At 48.7% G+C, this 19,125-nt stretch overlaps 2 protein-coding genes and 1 long non-coding RNA gene across 4 annotated transcripts in view; 1 reads left to right on the plus strand and 2 right to left on the minus strand.

Annotated features, from left to right (window-relative positions):
* The window catches only part of YEATS2 (YEATS domain containing 2), a 122,292-nt gene extending 112,212 nt beyond the window's left edge, over positions 1 to 10,080 (plus strand). The window contains exons 25-31 of one of the 2 annotated variants that reach the window (XM_038583513.1): positions 512 to 585; positions 2,340 to 2,419; positions 3,098 to 3,299; positions 4,785 to 5,011; positions 5,834 to 5,908; positions 6,671 to 6,744; positions 8,296 to 10,080. In XM_038583513.1, coding sequence (XP_038439441.1) covers positions 512 to 585; positions 2,340 to 2,419; positions 3,098 to 3,299; positions 4,785 to 5,011; positions 5,834 to 5,908; positions 6,671 to 6,744; positions 8,296 to 8,404 — 841 coding nt within the window. In that variant the 3' untranslated portion in view covers positions 8,405 to 10,080. Of the gene's footprint in view, positions 1 to 511; positions 586 to 2,339; positions 2,420 to 3,097; positions 3,300 to 4,784; positions 5,012 to 5,833; positions 5,909 to 6,670; positions 6,745 to 8,295 lie in introns of those variants that run through there. The other variant, XR_005383794.1, reaches the window with a different exon arrangement.
* A 3,631-nt stretch (positions 10,081 to 13,711) lies between these two features.
* MAP6D1 lies at positions 13,712 to 18,662 on the minus strand. Its single transcript, XR_005383795.1, has 3 exons — positions 14,640 to 18,662; positions 14,242 to 14,359; positions 13,712 to 13,733 (listed from the first exon to the last, which is right to left on the minus strand). It is a non-coding gene; the product is annotated as an MAP6 domain containing 1 (long non-coding RNA).
* Positions 18,663 to 18,715: 53 nt separating this feature from the next.
* On the minus strand, positions 18,716 to 19,125 carry LOC119863960 (MAP6 domain containing 1). Its single transcript, XM_038583516.1, has one exon. The coding sequence runs from the start codon at positions 19,115 to 19,117 to the stop codon at positions 18,716 to 18,718; it is 402 nt and encodes a 133-aa protein (XP_038439444.1). The 5' UTR covers positions 19,118 to 19,125.

Genomic DNA, 19,125 nt, shown 5'->3' on the forward strand with positions numbered 1-19,125 from the left:
TCTGAGTATCCACACACCTGCCTAATCACAATTGCCTTTTCATGGGCCATACATACTCACTGCTTCTATAAATACTTCATGAGGTTTTCTAACTTCCAAGTTGGGAACCCACCTCTGACCCACTCCATGTATTTTGAAGTATGTCAGATTATTGGAGATAATGGAAACTCAGCCGCTTTGACACGATAGGTAACAACATGAACTGTAATAAACCTAAGAGTAGGAATTTGCATATAGAAGTGTTCTGTTCTAGTGGCAATCAACTGCAAAAAGATATGTGACTATTTAATTTTAAACTATAGATAGAATGATATTTGCATAATTTGCCATTCCTGGAGTCTCATCTGGGTTATGTTTACAAGGCAGTGGAAAAAAAGACATGCCCAATATAATTGGTTAAATTTTAATTCCCTTGGAAAGAGGGGACTATATACATGAATTTGTGTGTGTGTGTGTGGCTAGAAACTGCTGTAATTATTACCTTAATATTCTTTTCATTTATCCTTCTCAGGATAGACCATTTAGAGACTATCCAGCAACTCTTAACAGCGGTGGTAAAGAAGATCCCCTTAATCACTGCAAAAAGTAAGACAATTACACTGAATATATGGATGCATTTTTTTAAAAAAACTTTTTATTTATTTGAGAGGGAGGGGCAGACTCCCACTGAGCACGGAGCCCAATGCAGGGCTCAATCTCAGGACCCAGAAATCAAGACCTGAGCTGAAGGGCAGACACTTAACCATCTGAGTCACCCAGGCACCCCTATATGGATGCATTTTTAAAGCTGTGAACTACTTGGGATATTGAGTCAACTTTAACCCTTTGTGTTATAAATTAATACTAATGTGGTAGTTACCTTTGGAGGTTTTAGTTAGAACTATAGCTCATTTGCAAGATTTTCAAATTCACAGTATCTTGGTCAACCAGTTGGTCTTTTACTGTTTTCACTGCATTTGATCTGTGGAAGGAATTTTTTACATATTTTGATGTATGTAAATTGTAAATCTATTGCATATGCAATTAAAACTGCATTAGTCTTTAATGGAAATTAATAAGGAAAGAAATTAGAAATTGCCTACAATGTGCGAGACTCTGCAGGCTGAGTATTTTTACAGTCTTTTGTGGGATAGGTGGTATCATCTCCCATTTTACAGATGAGAAAAATGAGAATAAGCAAGGTTAAGTAACTTGCTCAAGATCACTAGCTATGATGAGGAAGGTTACTAACCTAGGTCTGTTTGAGTCCAAAACCATTAATGTTCTATCGCTCACTATCTCTCACTTGAAAGTTGAAATGCAGGATTATCAAGACTTCCAGCAGTGATGTCAGCTCTGTCATTATCCACTGTCAGCAAGACTCAAACACTTGCTTCTCAGCCTCAGTTGTTTTGACAAAACCAAACTGCCTTTAGGGTGCAAAAAGGCAGTACCTGTTGATACTTAGGTGTATGCTCTTGAGCGATGACTACAAACATTTACCAGGAAGGGATGATGCACATTATCATATTACATTCATGGGAGTATGAGAACGATAAGCCAAGTATAGACTACCCTGCTTGTTTTTTTCTGACAACAGAGAAATGATCTTTTTTCTCCTTGGTTGAAGTAGGGTCATTCTGAGGTAGTTCAAAGTAAACTTTCGGGGATGTTTTCCTAGCCCAGCAGAAAGAAATTTTAAAATCTCTGTATTGTATTATTTAGATACAAATAGAGAATATTAGAGCTGGAAGGCGAATCAGAAAACCATCTTCCCGACAGTCTAGTTTTATAGATCAGAGAACTGAAGCCCAAAGAGGTGCTTTAGGTCACGTGGCACCACTTAGCAAGCTAACGGCAAGGCCAGGCCTAGGTCTCAGAGCTGCTACCTCTAGCGGGTGCCATTTGCACTACTTTTTTTAATAGGTAGGGGTCTACTGCCATGAAACTTGCTCTGCCAAATAAGCTGATTTCCCAGAGGGGGTGTTATTTTGAATACACACTTCCCTTTTAAGGAGAAGCCCTCTGTGTTAAACCTCAAGTGAGCTTGTCTGGTAAGGAACATATGTCCAATAAACCAGTCTAAAGAAACTTTCAGACATACTTCGAGCAAATAAGATTTGATTTCAGGGACACCTGGGTGGCTCAGTGGTTGAGCGCCTGTCTTTGGCTCGGTGTGATCCCGAGGTCCTGGGATCGTGTCCCACATCGGGCTCCCTGCATGGAGCCTGCTTCTCCCTCTGCCTGTGTCTCTGCCTCTCTCTGTCTCATGAATAAATAAATAAAATCTTATTTTAAAAAAAGATTTGATTTCAGTCATAACAACTTTGTTCAGAGTTTGCTGGGTATGTTCATTCTAGGTGAAGATGCCAGCTGTTTTTCTGCAAAGTCTGTGGAGCAGTATTATGGCTGGAACATTGGGAAAAGGAGAGCTGCTGAGGTAATCTCGTTTGTTCAAGAGGCTGCCACTGAGCCTGAAAGACAGTAACCAGAACACACATGCATGCTGGCTACTTCCATAAACCTCATCTTACAGAGCAGTGATAAAATTTACAGCATATTTTATTAAATATTTAATGGTGGAATTTATTCCTCCATTTAAAATCTCATTCTTCAGACACAGGTAGCTAGCCTTTGAAAAGTCTACTATTACGTCCTGCAGTGGTAAAAAATTTCTAAACATCTTTTATGATTTTCATTCGATATATTAAAACGAAATGAAGTAGTTGTTGAGTACTCATAGTGTGGCAGCTACTGTGTCAGGTGGTGGGGTTTTAGGAGAAAGTGGCAGGTCTGAAGGCATGCTGAGGAAGCTGTGAGAAGGTCAGTGTGATAGGTTTGCTGGGGAATGGGATATTGGAGACCACAGGTTGAGACCAGCTAGAAAACCTAGGCCAGACCTAGGAGTGTTACTAGGCCAGCTGGAAAACCTAGGCCAGTGTTACTTCATAAATACCAGGTAGAAGTTCCTTTACTTCTTTTTTACAGCTTTTTAAAAACACAGTGAGGTTTTTAATAAAAAAATTCTGACAAGTTAGCATGGTCATTTACACTTGGGTGATTTATTTGAACACACTGCTAAATTGAAATTGATGATTTCAAAAAATTTTGTTTTAAGTGGCAAAGAGCAATGACAATGCGAAAAGTCTTACAAGAAATCTTAGAGAAGAATCCAAGATTCCACCACCTGACTCCTCTTAAAACCAAGCACATCGCTCACTGGTGTCGCTGCCACGGCTACACCCCACCCGACCCCGAGACTCTGAGGAGCGACAGCGACTCTATTGAGGATGTGTTGACGCAGATCGACAGTGAGCCAGGTACCCCCTCGGTGGGCGCCCTGAGCACCGTCAGCAGCCTGGGAGGGGTTTGTGTGGCGCACGCTCCCATCTCTTCAGCTTCCACGGTTCTGGGACCACGTATGCCCCACAGGACTGGGAGACCAGGAGCCTTTGCTCACCTGTAGATGCATGTCTACACTCCCCACCCCCACGGCCCGAGTACAGCCCTGCACAACTCTTTGTGCCTGGGTGTCTCCAGCATTGTGTTCCAACCTGTGGCATATAACAGGCGCACAGTTTTTCAGTGGTCCCCCTCCTTGACATCATTTCTTCTTTCAAGGCTTTCCTAGTCCCCTCCTTTCCTCTAGGCAGAACTGATTTCTCCTTCCTTTGCGACCTTATAACCCCTCATAGACACGTCTACCCAATCTCCTTGAAGATGGAGGCGCGGTCTCATCTGTTACTTTATCCCCAGACCTAGCTAGGCAGTATGCAACCCAGCGTTGGAGACACAAATGAAAACTAATAATGTTGCCAATAAGATGAATTGCTTGATGGTGAAGAAACACAGTTGGGCTATATGGGGTAGGAGCAGGGCATGAAGGAGAATATTTTGCATTTCACCTTAAAAAATAAGGGTCATTTCCTCCTCCCAACCCTACGTTTGTAGAAAAGCAGAAGCTCCACCTCCCAATGTGAGGGAGCCTGTAGCACAGGGAGAGTGTGTGGCAGTGGGGGGTCCTTAACGATAAGCACAAGTCCCATTTTCTCCATGAAGCTTTCTTGAGAGCCCTCGTGCAGGATGACCACTCTTTTCTCTGAAATCCAGCAGCACCCAATATTAGAACCTTGACAGTTTGTCAGAAATAAATACCTAAGTTCTTTGGAGGACAGAGGCCATGTCGGTTACCTCCGTGCCTCCTCGGTAGCCCGTGTGAAGCACAGTACCTCACACACCCTAGCTTTCCATTACTCTGACTGACTGGTTTGTAAGTGCCCAGTCAGTGACACAGAAGCCGGGAGCTTCTGTCACCAGCCTGCCTGCGTACCCTGGAGCCCATCTTGCACCTCGGGTGGACTTCGCTTCCTCGTCCGTAAACTGAAAAGGATGCACCGCATGATTCCCAGGTCCCCTGCTGGTTCAGAAGGTCTAGTCTTTTGCTAGACTTTGTACAAATCAGCTTATTGAAGATGCACAGTTTGTTAACGGTGTTGTTACCAGTACTTGCCTCTGTATGACAGCTTCAGGCATGGCCGAGTTTTTGGTGGCAAAGTCAGAATTACATACTGTCTGTTTTGTCTTAGATTGCAGTTACATCACATATATATTAACATAAGATGCCTGTCTCCTGAATTACTAGTTCTCACAGTTACAGAGCCATAGAATTCTAGAGCTGGTAAGAGAGTTAGCTCCCTTGATACTTGTCCCTTCTCCTCTGGGTCTCAGACTGTTGGTCTTAACGAGATAGGCAGGCCTTTCCTTTGGCCAGCAAGCTGTCATAAGACCGATCGCCTCTCATTTAGAGTGCCCGTCGTCATTCTCCTCTGCCGACAACCTCTGCCGGAAACTGGAGGACCTGCAGCAGTTTCAGAAAAGAGAGCCAGAGAATGAAGAGGAGGTGGACATCCTCAACCTGCCAGAGCCGTTAAAGATCAACATCAAAAAGGAACAGGAAGAGAAACAGGAAGAAATGAAGTTCTATCTGCCACCAACCCTGGGGTCTGAATTCATTGGTGACATCACACAGAAGGTAGGGGGATGGCCTCTGGTGTTTCTTGGTCACAAGCCAGGTTTGAGATGCTGATGCATAGAGCCTCAGCCTTAGAGACCAACCTCAGTCCTTCCTGGTGAAGTAATGGTGTGAGTTTCTTCTGCCTCATGAGCTTGGGGTGTGCTCCCTGGGCATCCCCTTAGAACTGTTAATGTGAGAAGGTGCCTTGGTGGCCATGGAACTGAAGCAGGCAGCTAGAGAGAGACCGTTTCCACTTTTCATTTTTGTTCTCGTTGGCCTCCGTGGAAGCGGCTCTCCTTTCCCATGAAGCGCATGTCCTGATATTGCCAAGTCACACCTGAGAGGGCGAGGCTCCCCTGACGTTATTAGAGCTCCCGGGTGCCCTGCCTGTGCTGGAGCTTGGACAGCTGCTTGGGACAGAAAGACGGAAGGTGGTGTTCTTTCATTTACAGGAGAAAATGCAGAATGGGGTGAGTCACAGTTTCCAAGTGTATCTTCACCACCTTTTACAAACAGGGCCTGAAGTTGGATTCCATGCTTTCCGGTGTGTTGATCCCACTATCAGAATTCCTGCAAATCCTGACCATGTTCTTCATGAAGGAGATTTGGGGGTGAAAGCGGGATTGTAATAGCATATTTAACAGCCACTCAGAAACAAAGAAAGGATGATGTGTTCTTCCAGTTATATTTTTTGTTACTTCCCCTGAGTTTTGTCCAGAATGCTTACAGAGTTGTTATTCTTCAATTGGACATCTCTTTGGGTATCCGAGAAGTGTGCTTGTTTGGAGAGAGGTGGTTTTTAGCGTAGAAATGGGAACAAATGGCTTTCTTCTTTTCCAGATTGGGATCACCCTGCAGCCTGTGGCACTTTACAAGAACGTGTATGCATCGGTGGTGGAGGACATGATTTTAAAGGTGGGTGCCTGTTGGCAGCAGAGGGCCAAGCTGTGTCTCCAGGGGCTGAAGCACTGAGGTGCCAGCTGTGGGCAGGATGGTCTGGGTCCCAGGCAATTTTGGGTAAGGGACAAGGGCAATGAAATGGAACAGAGATAATAAGTGTTAAGATTTTTTCGTCTTATTGAGGCTTACTGTGTTTTTCCTTCTGATTTTTGAATGAACTAAATCATAGGTCATCTGAATGTTAAAGCATCCACAAGAGTTTCTGTGCTGTTGGCACTCTAACAGTACTTTCTAGTGCCTTTGAAAGCAGACTGAGATGAGAGTGCTCTCATTGCTTTAGGAGATGACATAAGCAAGGCCTTGGGTTTTCTCCACTTGTCATAACAACAGAGAAACAGCCACAGCTGTCCCATCCCTGGGCGAGAGAGGCTCATGGACTAGCTTCCTTAGCCTGTCTGATCCTAGCTCTGCAAGCTCCTTTCCTGGTGGGACTTCTCCCACAGCACAGATAACTCACAAATAGCCCTCAACCTGTTTTCCTTAAAAACGCCATCTGAATAATGAATGTTACCCCCGTTCATAATTTCTCAGAATTATGGCCATTTTTCTGACCTGATATTTTTTGTCTATAATTTGGACCTTTATTTTTTCCTTAAGGACTTATGATCTTTAGATACAGTTGTTTCCAAAGTTTTGTGTATGGGATGGGGTCAGATGTGTCTCTTCTCATAGCAGGCCCGTGGCCATCTTCGAGAGTAACCCCATCTTGTCTCGTAGGCCACGGAGCAGCTGGTGAATGACATCCTGAGGCAGGCTTTGGCAGTTGGATACCAGACAGCATCTCACAACAGGTACTAATGCCTCCCTAGTCAGGGGTAGTAGGCTTACAGATACTTCCTGACAGGTTAGACGCCCATGAAGGGGTCTTCTACTTAATCCAGTTGGAGATGGAGGGGTCAGTGCTTGGGACATGGGGTCGGCTTGGTCATTTTGAGACTCATGGTTGTAAACGCTCAGCTCTGTCCAGAGGTCTGTATGTTCCTAGTCACCCCTCCAGACACAGCGTTCATTAGGACTGTTATGCTACAGGGTTGAACAAATACCAGCTCTTTGCAATTAAAGATAATATTGTCCATGATGTATCAGATGTTGGGGTCAAACATTGCATACATTACTTGATTTGTTTTTCATTGGAAAACTCTAAACCGCTTTGTAGAAGTCAGGAAACCAGGCTCTGAAAGTTCTGTTGCCTGGCTTTCCCAGCCTTTGTGTGATAGAACTTAGACACCCACTCAGACCTCATTAGCTCTAAAGCCCACCGGCTCACCTCTGCTTTGCTGCCTCCCTAATTATCACTGGTCGGGACACTGAGTTTTGCCTTTTTCCTAGGCCCCAAGGAATGGCAGACAGGTTATTTCTTTGTTCCACATCCTGGCATTCTTTTCAGAGGAAACAAGTATTTTATCCACTTTATCCCAGTATGCTTAAAGCCTGTCATAAGTTTGCAAAATTGTATCAAAAGTGTCTGAGGACATAAAAAGGCTTAAATCAGAGGACTACGAGGTCAGACTTCACGGTATTAGAATATATCAACAGGGGGATCCCTGGGTGGCTCAGCGGTTTAGCGCCTGCCTTTGGCCCTGGGCGTGATCCTGGAGTCCCGGGATCGAGTCCCACGTCGGGATCCCTGCATGGAGCCTGCTTCTCCCTCTGCCTGTGTCTCTGCCTCTCTCTTTCTGTGCCTCTCATGATTGAATAAATAAATAGAATCCTTTTAAACTATATATATATATATATCAACAGAAGACATCTTTAAGAAAGAAGGAAAAGGAAACAGGAATTCTAAGAATGCTCTTGTCCTGCGTGAAATGCAAGAGTGGGCTGAGCACCTTCTGTGGCCCCTGCTCACCGCTGTCCTGGCTGTAGAGATAGAGTAGCTGGGGTGCTCTTGATAAGAACACTTAACCTCACTGGCCAGACAGACGGAATCGTGGTCTTGCAGTTCTGTAGCCCTTGAACTCAGTCCGGTGAGACTGAATTACGAAAACATTGTGCTGTTTTGCTGTCCAGTTTACTTCCTTTCTCTTTTCTCAATCCTGAGAGTCTTTTTTCTTTGTTGTTCAACTGAGTTCTTGAAATCCATCTCATGCCTGTGACTGGGAAGTCAGATCTAAGCCCTAAGAGGCCAGGCCAGTTGTCATCAAAACAAAATAAATTAATGAGGAAGGAGAGCAAGCGAGAGAATGTACCTGGCCACCCCCATGCCAGGTGGCCGAAAGTGTGCCTCAGTATTGTCCCCTTCCAGTAGGCCTGCAGTGGGGGAATGGTCCTTTTGATAAATGGATTGTTTAATTATTAAATGCTTGAGAAAACTGCACCTAATATGCTTTGTTTTTGGACAGGATTCCCAAAGAAATTACAGTGAGTAATATTCACCAGGCCATTTGCAACATTCCTTTTCTGGACTTTCTCACAAATAAACACATGGGGATATTGAATGAAGATCAGTGAATGGAATGAAGATGCTCCTAGAAAAGCAGGATTTGAAAATGTATCTGAAGCTTTGAACTGTGACGACTCTTCTCTTTGGGGAAGGAGGTTATTTTCTGTGTGCCTCAGAATATTATGGCTACCAAACCATTGCCTCCACCTAATTCACTGTAACACCAGGGTGTTCAGTCTCAAATCAGATCCCTTCAGGACAGAAGTTTGTTTCCTGATTCTAGAGTGAAGCTGTGAGTGGATGTGTGTTCTGTTCGCTTGCATCTGCTCACTCTCTGCAAAGGCTCCAGGAGAGTCTCAGAGCTGGGCCCAGCCATGTGTAGTGAGCAGGTCCTTCTCTGGGTGTCAAGGGGCACCTTGGGCTTGAGTCTCCCTCCAGGAGGCAGAAAATAAGTCTGGCACACTAGCAGTCCACCCATTCTGGGATTACAGGCAGCTCCAGCAGTTACCCTGCTAACACCTGGAGACAGGCTGAGCTTCCACACTTGGGGTGGCCGTGGCGTGGGGGACCCAGTAAGCTATAGGAAGCGGTGACACCTTGCCGAAAATAAGCCTGGGAGCCAGCACACTACACTGCACAGAATTTTTTTTGTTTTTTCAGAGCACAGAAATGTTACTACAGCCATGGTCAGAGTATTGTCAAGGGGTAGGCGCATCCCAGCATAGGTCCAGGTTAAGGTTTGACTATAACCAAGAAGCTCTTAAAGTCTTAGTAAGAGAACACCCGCAAGTCCCAGGCACCTGGCAGGCTTGTACCAGCTTTGCGTGTGTGCCAGGCAGAGAGCCGGTTCCATGGCATTTGCTGCCGACCCCTTGTTGAGTGGCCAGTGGGGAGCAGCGCCTGGGACAGGCCTGCTGGGGTGGTAAGTCCTGTCTGTGGATTTAGTGTCCTGTTCTTTTCCACTCAGCTTTTCCAAAGAAAAGCGTTTCAAGGAAACACTGTGAGTGCCTTAAAGATAGAGAGATGACTGCTGAAGCCACGAGACAGGAAGGTCAGTGCTCAGAAGCAGTGAGAAGAGATTGTGCCCAGACGCAGAGCCCTCTCAGTGGAGTAGGGAACCGAAGGTAGGTTAGCAGTGCCCTGTGCGATGCCCAGTTCCATTACAGACACTCTGTCCTAATCATCCTAACACAGTCTCTGTCAAAGGAAAGCAAAGAATTTATTCTGTTAGGAATCTTCTCGAAGGAAACTTGAAGCCTGTGAATCACATGTACCGAGTCAGCATAATTCCAGTTTTCCTGAGTTCTATAGACATTTGGGCCAGGAGCAGAAGAGGGCAGGGAGGTGACTGAGAAATCTGCCCTTTTTTTATTCAGCATCTGAGGATTGCAGATGCACAAGGAAATCTGTTCGGTAAGGCACTGGGCATGCCCAGGCTTAGTTAAACAAAGAAAAAAAAAAAGTACATAAAGGCTCAGATACTTTATACATTAACTACTGCAAACAAGGTTAGTGGGCAAGTGCATAGATTTATTCAGCGTGGACTGTGACAGATCTACAGGACGGAGGATTTGATCCAAATGAGAACAGAGTGATTTATTACAGGTAGGAAAGCCTAAAGTAATTATCTTTTTGCAAAAGAAATATTAAATCATTTAACAGTTCCCATATGTGTTAATGTTTCAGATGTATTTGTATCATAATGTGTAACAAAAATCTACAATAAATCTTTTAGTATTTGTGATGGGTTTTTCTGAGTTAGATGCATTACACTTTGGTAGGTTCTTCCTACGGGAGGCCTGGAGGCACCGGGGTGGGGCAGAGGGATGGGTACTTGCGTGTTTACGCTAAGTCTGCTGCTGCTTTCCATAAAGGGTTTGCGGCTATGCAGGATAAAGGATCACTGTTACGTAAGAGTCTGAAAAGAAATTTGGAAGATGCACATTAACCCTGGAAATAGCAGTTTCTGACAGCTTGGGGCAGAGAAGCACCTCGGAGCCTCCTCAGAGCCCTGGCAAGGAGGGGACCACGCCTGTCCTCTGACAGCAGCATCCTGGTCTATGCTGTCTGGGAAGAGGGGACTCCTGTGACACAGTTCTGCTGGGACCACCTGCTATCAGAATGGCTAAAAAAATGAGAGATGCAGAAACATTTCAGAAATGACCACTTTTTACATCCGTCCTTAACAAGAACTAGGGGCTTTGAAAGCTTTGGTTCTTCGGAGGCAAGTAGTTCCGCAGGGAAGAGGCATCGTGATAGCGTCCAGGTCCATAGCTTTCTTGGGACCAGACTCCGTGTCAGCCTTTAAGGAACTAAGGTGTCTGGAGGACAGAGAATAGGGGTGTTACTGAGGCTTCTTTCCCTAATGACTGATGTCACCTCGGCTGGGGACTCCTTCTCAGGACCGAAGCCTGTGTGAACGGGGCAGGCAGAGCTGACCCCACTAATGGGGTGTCTGCAGGGTCAAGGTTCTTTCAAAGGGTGCTTTTTGGAGTTGGACCTGAAATCCTGGTGGTGGTACGGGTGTGAAAGAGTTCCCATTTGCAGTGGGTTTTTCTGACTTTTGAAGCACCATGGAACACAGAGGCAGGACCCTGGTCTAAATAACTGCGGGTGAGGACTTTTGGGGCTCCCCTCTCTGTGGGCCTCACAGTGCATCCTCAAGGTGGGTCGAGGCGGCCACTGGCAGTGCTGACACAAGTTATAAAATCATTGATACTGAACACTTGCTTTTGGCTGAAATTAGCTAACAGATTGAACTTTTTATTTTTAAAAACATTACTCTGTAGAATTAATACAAAAATGGTTATCATATAGAAACATTAGCAAATACAGTAAGGTGTAAAAAATTTAAAGTTACCCATAGTTCCCCTTCCCAAAGAGAACTACCTTAGTATTCCAATGCATTTTCCCATCTTTGTCTATTTTTTTTTCTTTGTCTATTTTATATACATGTATTGTGTGTGATGTGGGTTCATACCGCACTTGAGACTGTTGCCTCAGTTGCTTTGGAAGGTCACTCCAGTAACATGATGGGCCTTACTAGTGGGAGGAAGTCCCTTCTTCAGAACCCCAGTCTCCTAATAATGAAGCCTGGCAAAGAAGATTATCGAGTTGGGGGTTTTGTGGAAAGCTATCTGTTCCAGTGCATTCCAGAAAGGTTCTTAGGCATGCAGTATGCCTTGAGAGGCAGGCCGGGTGAGGCACAGGGTGCTCCTGCTGCTATGGTGCTGACGCGGCCGGGAACAGCAGACCTGTGGTGTCTGGCTGAGGTACAGCCTTTCTGGTCTACAAGCTCGGGGGAGGGAAGGGTGACAGGGGCAGGGTTTAGGGAGAAGGACTGTGTCTGTGGCATCAGGGGGACCCAAGCTGCAAAGGAGAATAGAGCCGGCTCCATGGGGAAGGAGGAAGGGGGGGCCTGGGCAGGAAAGGACAATTGCCATGTCTGTGCTCTGTTGTCCATTCACTGTACTGAGCAGCACCCTGCCCGTAAACATAAACCGGCTCGGCGAGGGAGGGGGTGGTCTCCTTACTGTGCACATAAGGAAATGGAAGCTGAAACTGCTCACAGGTAGTGAGGAGAGAAGTCAGGATTTGAGCCCAGAATTAGCTTCAAGGACGGACTTTTCAACCTAGGCTCTGGGAGATGCAGAGGGGCAGTGCGGTGCAAGGGGAGGATGGTACGTCCTGTGAATACCGCGCACGCCACCGGTGTGGATGGCGGTCCAAAGGGAGAGACCCTGGGATCCATAAGCCTCCAAGGGACAACCAGGACTAGCCATGACCCGCCAAAGTCCTTATTACCAAGAGGGGATAAAGACATGAGAGAAGGTGCTCTGGGTTCACAATTAAAGAAATAAGCTAACAAGAAATTGTAACCGTGCATTTTTGTGTTTTAGTAAAATCTGAGATTGTATGGTTAATCTGTTCATTCCCCACAGAATGCACAGCGGCAGGCAGTCTCTTTTCTCTTAGAAACCACTAGCATGCAAACCAATGAAGTCGGAAATAATAGAACCCTTTGTGTAAGCATATGGTTTGGGTTCTGCCTTTAAAATGATTCAGAGCATTTCCTCCGCTGCGCGGAGGAGCAGGCTGTGCCAGCCCGAGGCAGCCCTTTGAGGGACCAGCCCAGCTCCTGGTCTCGGGTTGTGAGCTGGGAGGGCCGGCGCCGCTGGCTTAAGTAAATGCCCACCAGCCAGCGCGTGAGGCGGAGAAGGATGAACATCCAGAGGGAAATCCTGGACGGAAGACAGCTTAGCTTAAACCTCTGATCTCTGAGAGGGGCCGAACTCCGAGTGTTTGACCACCTGCTGTGCAAACGGGGCCAGGCTTGTTCCAGGGCCACATAGGCTGGGACTTACCGGGAAAGGAGGCAGCTTTCCAAAGCCGACAGCTGCCTCCTCACAGTGAGCTCCCCGACTGTAAGGGAGAGCAGGGTGGGAGTCATCTAGGTGTAGATAACATTTTAAAGTCTTTCAGGGAATGAGGCTAATGCCACTTCGTCCCAAGGAAGCCAGTGTGTATGGTGTTCCCTTTTAGTTGTCAACTGTAAGGGAAAAAACTGGAATTAGTAATAAAATGTGGGGCTCAGAAACCTACAAGGTAAATGCCATTCATTCACTACTTGTAGCACTCCTCACAAGAAGCCTTTTGTTAAAACTTAACGGTTGTCTGGGCCCTAAATCATGTCGTTAAAACGGAAATCCTATGATTGATACTCTTCCTTTTGGAAATGGCATCCTACTCAGCAGCATCATGGGTCACATGCAGGTGATAACCCAAGAGTTCTTCAACCTGAATGTGTGGGGCATTTGTAGGAACACCCAGGGACAGGCCCTTGGGTTGCCATAGGTTACAAAGTTCTTGTGCAGCCTGGGAAAACAACAAAGTGGACATTAACTGGTTCTTTCAAGCACCTGTTATGTCCATATTCCTCAGCTCACACAGACCAATTCAGTTTACCACAGAATTGGTCCTTAGGTTCTTCAGATTTAAAAACTGAAGGGTGGCCAAAAGAGGCAATTAAAAAAAGATCCGAAGCCTTCTGTACACTTCTCGAGGAACAAGAGGCTGGTGGGGGCCCAGAGCTGAGCAGGGTGATGCTGTGTCCATCTGCGCCCCTGCTCTGCGCCAGGCCCACAGCCCAGGTGGCAGCCGGGGAGGAGCGGTGCCCACAGTAAGCAAGACGGGCCCTCCCCCTCGGACGGAGAGGGCCAGTCCCAGGATCTCACCCCAGTCCCCAAGTGGCTGAGCACTGCTCCATCTTGGCGGCAGTGGGTTCGGTCTCCGCTGTGGCCCTCTCCGTGGTGGGAGTCACACATTGAGGATCCGGGGAGCTGATGCCTGAAAGATGGCTGAGGGGTTAGGGGTAAACTTCTTCCTCCCCTCAGGAGCCTGGAAAATGAAATGTGGTGCCGTATCAGTGTGCCTTTCCCACGACTTACCCTCCCCACCACCTCCCACCGCAGCTCCTGGAGGAAAACTCCTGCCTCCTGACCTCTTTATCCTCTAAGAGTTGAGACCACCTGCTTGGGGGATCTGTGGGGGGGAACATGCAGGGGGCAGGGTCACTGCATTAGTAGGACAAATATGGCACCTGGACCTTCCATTCTGCTTCCTGAAGCCTCCTTTGGGTGGAATCAGGCGGCTAAAGAGTCCCCACCTCCCATCTTTCCTCCCTTACACAAATGCCAAGGATGTGGAAGGCTCATTGCTAGTGCTCAGTGGCCAAGGGTAAGATGGGGATTTAGGACGGAAAGGGACATCCTGCTTGCCAGAGGCGCCAGCGCTGGGGAGATGGCCACCCCGCCAGCAGTAGGGGACCATCTAGAAAAAGACTGTTCTCACACCATCTGCAGCCTGGAGCCCAGCCCCGTGCCTGCAGCACCAGTTTCAGGCTGACCTGGAAGCTGTCCCGGGGGCTGCTGTCCCATCCAGAGCTGTGGGTTGTTATGACTGTGGCGGGTCTCGCCTTTGTGGATCTCGACGGCTTCACTCCGGTCCAGGCCTGGAATTCCTGTCTGGAATAGAGAACACAGTCACCACCCTGCTCAGAGTCCGTCATCCCTCCCGACTCTACAGGGGCCACCGCCATTGCCCTGTGCTTCCAAGACGTCCTGGCCAGTCTTCACTGCTCACATCCTGCTCTGGATCCAGAGCAAGCACCTGGTACGTGCTGCGCAACGGAAACCAAGTCCCAGCCCTTCCTTAGTGCTCCCACTTTTGTCTCTGGGCCACTTTAAGGGGCCCTAGTCACCCAGAACCAGTGAAGGCTGGTCACCTCCAGCCCAGGTCACTTACATCCACAGAAGGTGCTGGCCAGGACAATGCCCAGCACAGCAAATTTCTTCTCTACTTGGTTACAACTGAGAAGGAAAAACAAGGTTCAGTATTGTTTACTTTTTAATAATTTCTTATTAACTCCTACAAAACAGAACAGGTTGTAGTGACTGTCTCAACTACAAGCTGGTCTGGCTTTAAACGGCTCCGTGCACACATGTTCCAGCCTGGACGAAGGAGGGAAGGTGGTTGGCTCCCTGGGCAGAAGTGACAAGGCTGGCACAAACTAGCTTCATGTTCTTGAAGTTTTTTTTTTTTTTTTTTTTTTTAAGATTCATGTATTTATTTTTAGAGAGAGGGGAGGCAGAGGGGGAGAGAATCTCAAGCAGACTCCAGGCTGAACTCTCTGCTGAGTGGGAGTTCCATCTCACGACCCTGAGATCATGATCTGAGCTGAAATCGAGAATTGGACATTTAACCGACTATGCCACCCAGGTGCCCCCTTGGAGTACATTTTTTGACAAAGACTTATTTCCTCAATTCTTCTGCATAAAAGACCTATTTCTTTTAATTCTTTCAACGCCCCTGCTAGACAGCTCAGGAAGGCAAAGACCTGCTGTGTCCAGGAGCACCTGCCAAGGCAATGTTCTGTAGAAAAGTGTCCAGCTGGCCAAGGGAGCACCCACATGTGGGCTGGATCCATTCTTGTCTCATCCCACCCACAGCCCTGGCTGGGTTTCAGGCCCAGAAGTCAACAAAGCTGCCTTTTCTCCTTGGCAGCAGCACAGCTGGGCACCACTGGGCAGGCCTTGTGTGTAGGGAGCAGCTGTGTCTGTCCGTGGTCAGCACTCAGGGGTGCCAGGAGGCGAGCTGGGCCAGGGCCCTACGGATCACTTATGCTTCTGAAGCTGCAAGTTTCCAAAGACCAGCTGCCCGAGCCATCTGCCATTCTGTTTCTCCTGGGGAAGCAGGTCCTCCCCTGGGCGTGCCCTTCTGTCCCCAAACTGAGCTGAGCCTTGGACCTGGCAGCCCAAGCCTGCCGCCCCAGGGTGGCTACAGGGGTCACGGCACAAAGCGACCAGAGCCAGGAGCTAGAACAATGCCCATAGCTGCTCCTGGAGACCAGTGAGAGGAGACTGCAGTGGGGATGGAGACGAGGCCTCAGACCTAGAATCAGCAGGACCCCCCGTGACTGCCCAGAAGAGGAGGAGGACAGATTTATGGCTCTGGCAAAGAGGATAATAAAAACACAGGGCAAGCCAATACACCGGGTGCCTCCCCTGACCAAGCAGGCTCTCCTGTCCACCTTGTCTGGGCCTCAGCTGGGCCCTAGGGCTGCAGTCCCACGGAGGGCCGGGGGCCACCTGTGGCAAGGCCGAGCACCCTCCATCTTCATGGCTTCAAACCCCTTCATTTCTCTGAGCCTCAGCTTCCTCATGAAAAGGGCTACTGATGTATATGCAGGAGGTTATGATGAACCTTGGGGGCCGGGCACAATGGTTTGCCCTGTAACCCACCCAGGAAGGAAAGAGGATGACGACTGGGGAAGGAGGTCTAGAACCTGTGTCAAAGGTGCTAAATAGCACCTAGAGAATACCAGAGGGGAGGCTCTGGGCGCTGCCCAGGAGAGACCCAGGCTGGCGGCAAGAGCAGGATCTGCACCCATCTGGCCAAGCAAGTGAGGCAGGTCAGTTTTCACACGAGAAGCGGGGCTAGCGAGTGGCCACGAGGACTCCGGTACCTCGGCTCCCTGGATCTACTCATTTTGTTTTGTGAATTTCTTCAAACAGTTTGCTCAGATAACATGGATCTTACAAGAAGGAGCCAGAATGGAGTTTTCCTGCATCAAGTGCTAGAGCCGGGAAGTGAGGCATCCTGGAGGTCGGCTGGCATGGATTGGGAGAGCCAAGTTCAGTAGTGGTCCTGGGTTTGGGCCAGAGTTAGGGGTATGGGGACCCAGGGAGTCAAGCTCTGGCTATTTGTTTTACAGATGAGGAAAGGGTCACAGAGGCCAAGTGACCCACCAAGTTTAGACCCCAGGACACAAGAGCACCAGTGAATCCCAACTCCTGGCAGTACACTTCCCCCACTGCAGGACACAGCTCAAGAAACGAAGGGATTCGGGGCAGCAACATCTTAGGAGGTGAGGTCTTGGGGAGATAATCTGCAAAGTCCTGAGCCTGGTTTCTGATACTTGCTAAGCAGAGAATAACAACTTGTACCTTCAGCATCATTGGAGATGGGAGACCCAGTGAGACATTCAAACCCATCATCTGCTCAACGCAAGTGAGGGGCTCCTTCTAAATGGGCCCCACCTTTGCTTGAACATTACCAGTGAGGAGGAGCTTAGCACCCTGGAGGCCGCTCACCTCATCATCAGTCCGTTGGAATTACAAGAAAGCTCTTCCTTCCTGAGCTGAAGCCATGGGTTCTCCTCCTGGCTTGAAATACTGGTCATGTGAAGGTGCTGCACCCCCAGGCCCTTGGGCCCTACAGGCTTCTCTGGAGGGGATTCAGGCCCCTGCAGCTGGCTCCCCGCCAGCACACAGGAGTCAGAACCGCCCACAGCCCAGCTGGGGCCTGAGCTGGGCTCAGTGTGGGCCCTGCCCCCTGACCTTGCCCTCGCCTTTTAGCAGCTCAGCTGAGCACGCATCAGCAAACTCGAGACCCAGCCTGCAGCACCCATTCTTCACCAAGGTTCCTGAAAAACTGTGTGCCTGTGAAGGAACCTCTGGGGAGATGGAATGTTCTATGTGTCTTGATGATTATGGGACTCTTACCTTAACAGTGCTTCTAAAAATAATAAATCTGAGGGAGATAGAAAGTTCATACCTTTTTGCCCCTTTAATTCCACAGGTAGGAATTTATAAAGAAATTGATAAGCGCAAAGACAGCTATAAGGATGCTTATCATATCACAGAAATTATTTTCTCTAAAAAATGGTTTAAAGATAACACCTGTAAACGCTTAAAAAAAACCAGTTAAGAGGCTGAAAGTCACTCGGTGCCCTTCCACCCTGGCATCCCCCTCTCCTCCCCACTCTTCCTCCCCCCAAGGGTTCCTATTTGAACAGATACGGGTACATGAGTACTCCTTTTAAAAACATAAATAGTGGACACACTGTTCTGCATTTTGTTTTCTTTTTTGAGGCCGGTACCCACTCAAGATCTTCCAGATCTTCCACTATCCGTACATCCCAGGCCTCCTAGAATTAACCAGCTGCACTGGGGGGGGAGGTGGGATTGTTTCCATCTCCTGCAGTACAAGGTTGCAACATAGCTTCTATTCCTCTGCTCTCGCCCCACATTGAATACTTAGAAGGAAACTCCTGGAAATGGAGTAGTGGATTGAAAGAAGCGTTTTTAATGGTTCCAAATTAGAAACATCCTAAATATTCAATGACAGATTAATAATTGAACATACATATCCATATATGGACGAATGTATATCCATCCCTAGGATGAAACACTGCACATCTACTAAGATTCATGTTGCAAAAAAATATCCAGTAACATGCAGACAACTGAAATTGATGGGAAAATGTGTATGGAATCTAAACGTACAAGAATTACAAGTGGGTATGAACTCAAATATGGATTAGAAAGAACTACCAGTTTGGGTGAGTTAAAGGAATTAACTTGTTGTAATTTCTATTTTTTTTCTATGGTGAGTTTATATTACTTTTGTACTAAGAAAGGAGCGAGCCCGGGGCAGAGCTGAGGTGGGGGCAGGGTGGACCCACAGATCCGCCCACTCAGGGCGATCCCCAGGGGGCCACCTACTGGGCGCCCTGTTTGGTCGACAAACGCCTCCACAGAGGGCACCGAGGGCACCAGGGCAAGGGCAGGAGGTCCGGCACTGGCCCACCTGGGGAAGTGCCCGGAAGCAGGTCGTGGCTCGGTGGAGGCAGTGGGCTCGGGTGGGCAAGGTGCCCGCTCCTTCACTCGGAGGCCCGCAGGGAGCAGGGGGCCAACGGGGCGACCTCCGAGGCCGCCCGCAGCAGTGCGACGGGCGAGGGACGGGGGCTCCGGGTGCACGGCCTCAGTTTCCCCCTCCCATGGGGTACGCCCTCCCCACGCGCCCCCGCCCGAAGCCCCCTACCTGTACGACGTGGTCACCGCTGCGGCCGCGTCTGCGTCGCCGATGGGGAGCACGTACACGCCCCGGCCCGGGGCCGCGGACTGCTTGCCCCTGCGGCCGCCCGCCCCCGCCGCCGCCGCCGCCCCCGCCCCGCGCCCCTGCGGAGCATCCCGGGGCCCCGCGGGCGCCGTCCACACCCCGAAGTCCCGCTGGTACTGAGTGAGCGGCACGTCCCGGCCGGGCTCCCGGGCGCCCGCGGGGGACGGGCCCTTGCGCGGGGCGGCGTCGCCCGGGGCGGGCTCCTCGCTCTCGAGGTCCGAGTGGCCGTGTAGGGTCAGCGGCACCGCCACGTCGGAGCGGTCCAGCTGGTTCCAGCGCCGCGCCAGGCAGCAGAGGCGGCTGATGCAGGGCCACGCCATGCCGGCCC

Source organism: Canis lupus, chromosome 34 (assembly GCF_011100685.1).
Source record: "Canis lupus familiaris isolate Mischka breed German Shepherd chromosome 34, alternate assembly UU_Cfam_GSD_1.0, whole genome shotgun sequence".
Taxonomy (NCBI): domain Eukaryota; kingdom Metazoa; phylum Chordata; class Mammalia; order Carnivora; family Canidae; genus Canis; species Canis lupus.

Excerpts from the sequence above, each read along its gene's own strand:
- LOC119863960 (XM_038583516.1), bottom strand. The coding sequence starts at position 19,117 with ATGGCGTGGCCCTGCATCAGCCGCCTCTGCTGCCTGGCGCGGCGCTGG.